At 38.6% G+C, this 10,484-nt stretch overlaps 1 protein-coding gene across 4 annotated transcripts in view; it reads right to left on the reverse strand.

The window, feature by feature from the left end:
• RIMKLB (ribosomal modification protein rimK-like family member B) overlaps positions 1–9,266 on the reverse strand; it is a 21,795-nt gene extending 12,529 nt beyond the window's left edge. For 3 of the 4 annotated variants that reach the window (XR_001513886.1, XR_001513887.1, XM_015564066.1), the window contains exons 1-3: positions 8,995–9,229; positions 3,279–3,509; positions 1,163–1,249 (exon numbers count right to left, since the gene is read on the reverse strand). Coding sequence is in view for 1 of the 4 variants with exons in the window: in XM_015564066.1 (XP_015419552.1) it covers positions 1,163–1,249; positions 3,279–3,509; positions 8,995–9,169 (493 nt within the window). In the remaining 3 variants the exon portion in view is untranslated. Of the gene's footprint in view, positions 1–1,162; positions 1,250–3,278; positions 3,510–8,994 lie in introns of all 4 variants that reach the window. The other variant, XR_001513888.1, reaches the window with a different exon arrangement.
• Between the last annotated feature and the right edge of the window lie 1,218 nt (positions 9,267–10,484).

A 10,484-nucleotide genomic window follows, 5' to 3' on the forward strand; every position in this document is an offset into this window, starting at 1 on the left:
ATGGTATGTGGAATGAAGTGGGCGGGCATCGGGAGGCCACTATGGCACGGGGCAAGCACTATGGGCAGTCTATCTGAAGTGTACCTGGCGTATAAGACGACCCCCCACTTGGAGGCATATTTTTCAGGGCCAAAAAATCGTCTTATACGCCGGCAAATACGGTACTACAATATCTTTATTAACTGTGTTTCATGAACTCAAACCTACTTTGCTCACTTTATATATTAAAACAGCAGTATGTCACTATATACCTAACTTTGGTTTCTGAATTCTCTAGTCCATTCCATTGATTTGCAAATTTTTTAAAACATAGGGGTAGGGGAAGTCAGGGGATTGTCAAGGGAGGTAAAAAAAAAAAAAGAAAGGAGACATATGTAATACTCTTTGTAATACTTTAAGCAATAAAACAATTAAAAAAAAAAAAAGAAGAGGGGGAATCTATGTCCCATCTCTCTGAATCTAGGAGGGCTTATGATTGCTTCAACCAACAGAGGCCAGGTCATAAAAGCTCATGCTGCTGCTTTGGAGAATCCACTGTAGGAGCCACAGATTTCTTGGCTGCCACATTGAATATTGCAATTAAGAGTCCCAGCTGACCCCTATCCAGCTATCCCTGTCAAGGCACTCACCCTTGTGAAGTACTTGGACTTTATGAATCATTTTATGCCTTAAGAATTATCTTTTCTTAACCTAAAGCCATTAAGGTATTTTTATGCACTGTCTTCTAAAGCTGTATATTTTTGCCTTACACATTTAAGTCTTCAAACTACATAAATTGGGCAGGAGATTGATTGGAGTCGGTGAAAGTCCCTGAACTCTTGAATAAGACAAAGGTATTAACTTGGTACTCAATCTAATTAAGTATGTGTCTTAAATCCTCTAGGATAATCAGTAAATGAATAGAAATAGCTTCAAGCCAAGCTGAACAACTCACAGTAGCCTTCTGTAAGTTTGAGGTACCATCCACCTAATAATTTCCCTCTAATTTTTCTTCAGAAGCCCTGCTTCAAAAGCTACTACCTAGTCAATAACCATGAGCAAAGACAAAGAAAATAATTGCTTAGATATAATTAAGAAAAAAATCTATTCTGTATAATCAACCACCCTTATTATCAAAAGTAAATGTCAAAATTATGTTACCATAGCAACAACTCATACACACCTCTATGACCTCGTGTATTCTTCACTACCATTGGGAACTCCAGTACTTCTGCTTCATCAATCATCTTAGAAAAATTTTCATGACCACCTGATTTGAGCACAAAAAATTTTAAAAACAACATCAATAGAGGTAGAGTGTGACAAATTTAATCTATACTAATGTCAACACAAGAAAGGTAGTAGTTAAGAACCTCATGACTAAATTTTATTTTTCTTGGAGAAAGTAATAAAAATTGAAAATACAGTTAAATATCTGTTTAAAACAACCACATGTTTTAAAATGGGTAAGAGCTATCTTAAACTATAAATATTCTAATAGCCAACCTAAAGAAATTAAGTATACTTTAGTTAAAACAATGTTTCCTAATTCTATACCATTTTTCATATTTTTTAAAATTATATTTTATTGATTTTTTACAGAGGGGAAGGGACAGGGATAGAATTAGAAACATTGATGAGAGAGAAATATCAATCAGCTGCCTCTTGCACACCCCCTACTGTGGATGTGACCGCAACCAAGGTACATGCCCTTGACCAGAATCGAACCTGGGACCCTTCAGTCCACAGGCTGATACTCTATCCACTGAGCCAAACCAGTTAGAGCTTTTCATATTTGTATCCCTTATTTTTCTACCATACAAATAACTGAAACCTCAAGACCTACTTTAGTATATGCAGTTCCCTGTTTGGATTAAGAAACAGAAGAATGAGTTAGTTGAGAACACTTATCCAAGGTTGAAGATGCAGTATGCATATGTACACACACTTTCTGTCTCAAACACACAAATTAATTTTTCTTACCTCTTATTAATTAATCAGAGTTCTTTCTACACTAACTACTCAGTATCAATGTGCTAAGTCGTGCTTCTTACTGTTCATATTGCCAAGGAACAAATGATACAGCAGCAAAATTAAAGCACAAAAAATGGATTGTAGTTGTAAAAAAAATAACATGATGCAGAAAAACTAAAACAGGAAAAAGTTTATTAACTGCAATATCATAAATTAGCAGCTTAGAGAAAGATGATCCATGCCCAAATATGAAGCCTTCAACATCAGAGCATCGGTAATATTTCAGTTGGTTAACCCTTTCCTTCTTTCCACTCTCTTAAAATCAGAATTATAGAGCCATGATATAAACATCAGGAAGACAGAGTTCTCAAACTATTCATTTTGACTCTTCTCGTGCAACTGCTAAAAACCGCAACTGTATCACATGTCATATAGACTTGAAGAGTTTCCTTCTTTAAAATATTAAAAAGAAGACAGGGCTTTCTTTTTAAAGCCTCCGTAACTCTCCTACCATTCTACTGGACATTTATTTGGAAAAATAATCTTAATGAAAAACTATACTGATTTACCCTTTCCAAACTAGAAGAACAGGAAAGAAAGAAAATATATTAACAATATTGTTTTATAGCAGTGCTATTCACAGTGCGGTCTAGTAACCTGTGCCCAACTTCTGACTTCTTTGCTATTGATAGGTGACCCGATAAATACAAAAAGAATAAGCTTTTATAGAAATCTGGCATTGCTGTGAGATTTTTATTGTACTTTGTAAGGGTATTGATACACAGCAAACTGGTCTTTAAAAGAACAAAAAAGATCCTTTACCACGGATAGTTTTAGAAGCACTAGTTTAAAGCATGCCTGGTGTAGTGTCATTTTCTTAAGAAAAAAGAACATATTTATGAAGAATTACCATGAAAATGGTAATTAAGATAAACAGAAATTAAACAGAGATGTCATCAAAGTCTATTACCTTTTACCACAAAGGCTGGCAAACTAGAGCCTATGGGACCGATATGACCCACTGCCTTTTTTTATAATCAAGTTTTATTGGAACACAGCTACACTCGTTTGTTTAGGCATTTCCTATAGCAACTTTCACACTAAAACAGCATTACTGAGGGTCACATATTGACTATCTGGCCCTTTCCAAGCAAAGTTTTCTAAATTTGTTCTACCCACATCATGAAACTAACTTGTAAAAACTTCTATAAGTTCTTTCATGTTTACATATTTCCTTATATCACATAACCCTGTTGTTTAATATGGCTTTCAAAACTATCAGTTCTCTAAAACTTAAGGCCATAAATTCTTATTAGTGAACTCACCATAAGAGAAAGTATCGGGCAGAGGAACACCATGGCCAGCCAACTCTTGAAAGGTCCAGAACTTATTAACACAGTTCAGGATGGCCTGAGGTCGGTTCATCAACCGGCATCCCATCTTCTCTAAATGGCGTAAAACAGTGATGTCACTATCACTTTGCACCCAAGGGGTTGGTACTCTCACTACCACCACCTGGGGATAGGCAGTAATTAGTTCTCCATTGATCCGCAAACCTGAAACATACAGAACAGATCAAAACCGTGAAAATGAAATATACAATAAAATACAGGAACAGCTCGAGTCACAAAACTAATGATATGTTGTTAATTGGGACAAAGAGACATCCCACCTTCAATTATATTTCTTTCTAAGAAAAAGAAAATTTAATGAGAAAAACTTCACTGGTTAAATAAATAATTGCAGGTGTCAATACAAAGAAATATGCCCAAGCCAGGACTGAAGGGTCGCAGGTTCGATTCCAGTCAAAGGCACGTACCCCAGTTGCTGGCTCAATTCCCAGCCCTGGTTGGTGTGTGTGTGTGTGTGAGGCAACCAATCGATGTGTCTCTTACACTGATATTTCTCTCTCTGTCTCTCCCGCTCCCTTTCACTCTCTAAAAATCAATGGAAAAATATCCTTGGATGAGGATTAACAAAATAAATAAATAAATAAATAAATACAAACAAATACAACATAGCCATTAAAAACAATGTTATAATCATGTTCAAAAATAGAAAATTTCCAGATGCTGAACTTTCTTTAAAAAAAGCAAATCTGAGGATCAGTTTTATCTATGTTTGCATATGCATAGGAAATGTATGAAAGGATCAATGATATAAATGGCTATCTCTGCATGTGAGTGGATGGCAAGGCAGGAAGAGGAAGGTGGAATAGGGAACTTGAACATTTTGCTCCACGTAATTCTCTGTATAGTATTCTTTATGTTCTTTTTTAAGTGATGACATATCTATATATATAAAAGTCTAAGTGTCCATCTGACCAGTAGCTATGACACGCACTGACCACCTGGGGGCAGACGCTCAATGCAGGAGCTGCCATGACACACACTGGCCATTTAAAAATAAATGGCACCATGGACCTGGTGCCGACAAACCAATACTCGGCTTCCCCCCAGTGGGACACGGGCCCCACCACCACCCCAGAGCGACAGCCCACCAAATCGCAGCCAACGGTGCCAAGGCCCCATGGTGCAAAATTCGGCCCAGAGCTCAGCCCAGCCTGAAACAATCACTGTGGGCGCCGGGTAATGACGTCACATAGCAACGCCTGGCTTCCTCTCCCTAATGACTAGCCTCCTTGGAGTTTCTTCAGCCCAGGAACCTGACTTGCTTTATAGCTAGGTGCAAACATTTCACAATTTAACCAAATGTTTGTGAAGTGTTTTCCGCATCTAATCTCATTTGATCCTCACAGAAGTCCTGGAATAGGTAGATAGGAGACTTGGTAGAATCCTATTTTCTTTTCATTAGCAAGACGTGAATAGCAATATTAAAATATTTCTTCTAATTAATTTCCTTTTAATGTGCACGAATCCATGCACTGGAACACTAGTGCTTTTATATTGAGAAAAAAATTTTTAAAGAGAAGAATCTTGAATTTTATCCAATACCATATAATAAAACAAATGAGGTCCCAAATAATAAAACAAAATATTTAAGTTTCTCCTTAAAACCTATTTTTATTAAAAAACAAAACAAAACAAAAAACAGCCCGGTCCATATGCTCAGTGGTTGAGCATCAACCTATGAACCAAGAAGTCACTGGTTCAATTCCTGGTTTAGGGCACATGTCCAGGTTGTGGGTTCAATCCCCAGTAGGGGACATGCAGGAGGCAGCCGATCAATGTTTCGATCTCTCTATCCCTTCCTCTCTCTCTAATAATCAATAAAAATAAAATAATAATAATGATAATAACATTTTAAAAAACAGGGAGGGGCGGGCACTGAGGGGAAAAGGGGGACATGTAATACTTTCAACAATAAAGATAAATTTTTTAAAAAAACAGTACATATACTTATTTATAACGTTCAAATACAAAAATAGTATATAAAATATTCATTTCCCATCCAACATTACAGGTACTTAGTGGTAACAGTATGTATTTTATTTTCCCGACTGTTAATCTTAACACAGACTAATATATACATAATTTTTAGAAAAATGAAGTGTTTTGTGTTACTTTGTGTCACTTTCTCTCATTACTTAAAATTATACACATCTCTCTATGTCAGTGCATATATAGTTTTATCTGTTTCTTTTTTTAAGGGGACTGAATGGAATTATATTTTATAAATATGCCAGATGACCCATCCATTACTTATGGACACTCATTCATTCAATTAATACTAAGCAATGACCACGTGTCAAATGCTTGTCTATAAGTTGGTAATAGATTGGTAAATAAGGCAACAAGGTACTATCCTGTGGAGGAGAGACTGTTCCATAAACAAAATACTAACAAATCGAATACAATTCATCAAAAAAAATAATACATCACAACCAAGGGAAAGGGTCATTCCAGGGGTACAAGGATAGTTCAATCAATATAATACACCACATTACCAAAAGGAAGGACAAAAGTCATATGATCTTATCTAAGATACAGAAAAAGCATTTGATAAGATACAAAAATCAATATACAAAAATCCAGTCTTCCTGTATACTAACAACAAAAATTTAGAAAGTAAATGAAGAAAAAGAAAAAGTAATCAAAAGAATAAAATACCTGGGAATAAAATTATCAAAGGATATGAAAGACCTATAGACTAAAAACTACAAAGTATTATTAAAAGAGACTGAAAAAGAGAACCAAGGTGGTGGCATAGGTAAGCACTGGCTCCCACAACCACATCAAAATTACAACTAAAATACAGAACAACCATCAGAACCACCTGAAATCTGGCTGAATGGAAGTCCTACAACTACAACAGTAAAGAAGAAAGCGTATTAAGACAGGTAGGAGGGGCAGAGGTGTGCCAAACAGGCTGGTCCAATACCCACATTTCTTTAATCAGGAGGGATATGTCCAAGGCCTCCTGTGAGAAGCAGGGGGTCCTATCCCTACACCAGACCCCCCAGACCAGAGTTCCAGACTGGGAAGAGAAGTCCCCATAACTTCTAGCTATAAAAACCAGTAGGGATTGTGGCTTAGTGAGACTGCTGGAGTCCCAGGTATTCCTCTTAAAAGGCCCGCGGACAAAACTTACAGTCTCCATTCCTTTGCAATCCAGGGCCAGGCAGTGGCTTTGGGGGAATCCAGGGACATACAGGGAAGAACTGGACTGTCTGGCATTGGGGCAGGAACTTGGGGGCAGCTTTCTCCCAGACAAGAATACTCACAGGAGTTATCATTCCTGTGCTGGACCTCTCCCATCGCAAAGCTGACTGGCAGGACCATCTGAGTTTCCAATCAGTGTGCCCCACACTGTTCACTCTGCCCTGGTGATTCCCTGAGAACTCACCCCATCCAATCTGCAGCCCCACCAAAGCTGTTTGCAGCTGCTCTTCTTTATGAGTGGCCTGTCCTGGCTCAGGCTTCAAACTTTGCTAAAAAATCTCTTAAACAAGACACAGCTGGAGCCAGGATGCCCCAAACCGATCAATAAAAGGTCCAAGACCCTGCACTAGCACCAGCCTGCCTTGCCTCACAGCTGGGCCTCACCTGGGCACTTCCTAGCCCAATACAAATAGCAGCCATCTGTAGATCTCTCTGTAGCTCATATCCAGTGGCCCCAGGCAGTGGCTGATTTTGCACCTCCCTGGAGGCCCTAGAGCCAGAGCATCTGGTGGACAGCTTCAGACCATACCCGATTACAACTCTATGCATCCACAAGTGACACACTCAAGGGGCAGACTCTGAGCAAGTCCTGCTCCATAGGGGTGTCTCCTCCACTGTAGATGCAGCTGGTCCTCACAGACAATTGGCCCGGAGGCCAATTTATCCAGTGGCCAGGCAGTGGCTGATTTTGCACCTCCCTGGAGGCCCTAGAGCCAGAGCATCTGGTGGACAGCTTCAGACCATACCCGATTACAACTCTATGCATCCACAAGTGACACACTCAAGGGGCAGACTCTGAGCAAGTCCTGCTCCATAGGGGTGTCTCCTCCACTGTAGATGCAGCTGGTCCTCACAGACAATTGGCCCGGAGGCCAATTTCTCCCAGTGATGCAAATTCCTCCCAGTGACACCAATCAAGGCTCAACTACAACAAAACTTTGCAGCACACAGCCCACACAGAGGCGCACCTAGAGTGCCCAACTCGGGTGACTGGGGAGGCTTAGCCACTAGGCTCTAAAGGACACCTATTAATAACACAAGGCCACTCTACCAATTCCAGGCAACATACTAGTAACAGCTCTGCCTAATACATAGAAACAAACACAGGGAAGCAGTCAAAATGCGGAGACAAAAAAAAACATGTTACAAATGAAAGAAATGGAATAGTGCAAACTACTGGATACAGAGTTCAAAACAATGGTTATAAGATTACTCAAGGATCTAAATGAGAGCTTCAAGGGACTTAATAAGAGCTTCAAGGGACTTGGTGAGACTTTCAAGGATGAGAATGTCAAAGACAAAAAAAGACCAGTCAGATATTAAGCATACACTAACTGAAATAAAGAATAATTTACAGGGATTCAACAGTAGAGTAGAGGATTCCAAGAATCAAATCAAGGATTTGGAATATGAGGAAGCAAAAAACACCCAATTAGAAGAGCAAAAAGAAAAAATATGAAGATAGTGTAAGGAGCCCTTAGGACAAACAACTTCAAGCATACCATACTTCGCATTATGGGGGCGCCAGAAGGAGAAGAGGGAGTGCAACATATTGAAAACCTATCTGAAGAAATAATGACAAAAAGCTTCTCCTACCTGGGGAAATAATAGACTTACTATAAGTTCAGGAAGCATGGAGAGTCCCAAACAAGAGGAACCCAAAGAGGCCCACACCAAGACACATCATAATTAAAATGCCAAGAGTTAAAGACAAAGAGAGAATCTTAAAAGCAGCAAGAGAAGAGCAGTTAGTTACCTAAAGGGAGCACCCATGCAACTGTCAGCTTATTTCTCAACACAAACTTTGCAGGCCAGAAGGGAGTGGCAAGAAATATTCAAAATGATGAATAGCAAGGACCCACAATCAAGATTACTCTACCCAGCAAAGCTATCATTTTGAATGGAAGGTCAGATAAAGAGCTTCACAGACAAGAAAAAGCTAAAGGAGTTCATTACCACTAAACCAGTATGCTCAATCCCCAGTGGGAGCCCTGCAGGAGTCAGCCTATTGATGATGGTCCTCTCTCACTGATGTTTCTCTCTATCCCTCTCTCTTCCCCCTCTCTAAAAACCAATAAAAATATTAAATAAAAAGTGAATCACACGTGGATTTTTAATTTACTACAAGGACCGCCCCCACCCCCCATGGATTATAAGGTATTTTAAAACTAAAAGACAGTAATAACAGAAGGAAAATAGTAGGTTATCTTTAATTTCCCTCCCAACTATTTTCCTAAATAATACAATAAGGGATTTAATAAATACTGGTGTTTCCATTTCTTCCAGAACATATGCTAGAGTTTAAGATTAGGTAATACTTAGTATGCGAAGGCTCTTAAATATGCCTCTGTCGTAATTATTCCTGAACATGCAGTGTCACCATATTCCAAGTAAAATCTACAAAATTACTTAGACTTACCCAGGTTTCCTTGCTCGATTGTCAGCACTACCTCATCCATCACCACGGCCCTGAAGTCCAGTTCCTCCTCACAACATTTGGCCTTTAATGCTCGTAAGATCTCTTTTTGTGGATAGTCTTCCCTGATTCGACGATCTGTCAAAAACCACAATTTGGCAGCCACGGAGCTACACATCTTGACCTGCTTATTCTTCCTTTTCCTGGATTATTTCTTCCTGGATGTAAACTCTTTCTAGATGGAAGAGAAAATAAACATACAAATCAAGAAGTCTACTTAATTTCTGGCTTTCACCCAATAAATGCTGTGATTCATACTAACTACACAAGCAGGTTAATAGGGTAATATGACTTTTCCCCTTTCATTCAAATTAAAAATATTTGTACCACTAGAAATATGGAAACTGATAACCTCCCCTGAAATAAGATTTCTCCATTTCCCACTGGGGAAGCTAACACTGTAGAGTTTTATAATTACAACAGGTCACTTATCAGAAATTTTCAATGCCATCCCCTATCCTAATAAAAGAGTAATATGCAAATTAACCATCACTCCACGACAAAGATGGCGGCGCCGATAGTGGGGGGGGGGGGAGACAGGCACGGGGAGGGAGGGGTCTCTGGTGTCATTGCAGGCCGGGCTGAGGGACTGCCCCCCCCCACATGAATTTCGTGCACCAGGCCTCTAGTATTATATATTGTATATATTGTCTAGGACAGTGGTCAGCAAATTCATTAGTAACAGCCAAATATCAACAGTACAATTGAAATTTCTTTTGAGAGCCTAATTTTTTAAACTTAAACTATATGGGTAGGTACATTATTAACTTAATTAGGGTACTCCTAAGGCTTAGGAAGAGCCAGACTCAAGGGGCCAAAGAGCTGCATGTGGCTCAAGAGCCGCAGTTTGCCAACCACGGGTCCAGAATATACTCTAATCTGATCACCTACTGATTTATCCTCTCCCCCGAAATGCAAGTCCCTTCTTGATACATAATAGAGACTGCAATTATCAATAATATATTCCCATAGCTCTCCCATCACTGTAAGTTCCTGTCATATATATTCATGTATCTGTAGTTTATTGAATTTTCTTTCCTTATTTGGTTATATGTAAATTTTATTATAAACATTTTTATAGACTTTTTAAAAATGAGATAGTAGCATCAACATTAGTGGATGAGCATCAACACTGAGGTAATTTTACACAGCAACTTTAATCAACTAATTTGAGAATGTAGAAAAAAAAACTTGAAAAAACAAAATAAATGCCAAAGTCCATTCACTAAAATTTGTTTATTTCAATCAGGAAGCATGCTTTTACTCAGTGTTTTTATTTTTTCTTTAAATAGAATTCTTAAAAGTAAACATAGCTTGTTTACTAGAACACAAAAAAAGGACTTTCCTCTGCAAGTAGTTTTGCTTCTCAGCTTTTATATCATGAGCAAGACAGCAGTTGAAAATCATTTTCTGAGAAATGAAAACTTGTAAGA

Source organism: Myotis davidii, unplaced genomic scaffold (assembly GCF_000327345.1).
Source record: "Myotis davidii unplaced genomic scaffold, ASM32734v1 scaffold801, whole genome shotgun sequence".
Classification (NCBI taxonomy): Eukaryota; Metazoa; Chordata; class Mammalia; order Chiroptera; family Vespertilionidae; genus Myotis; species Myotis davidii.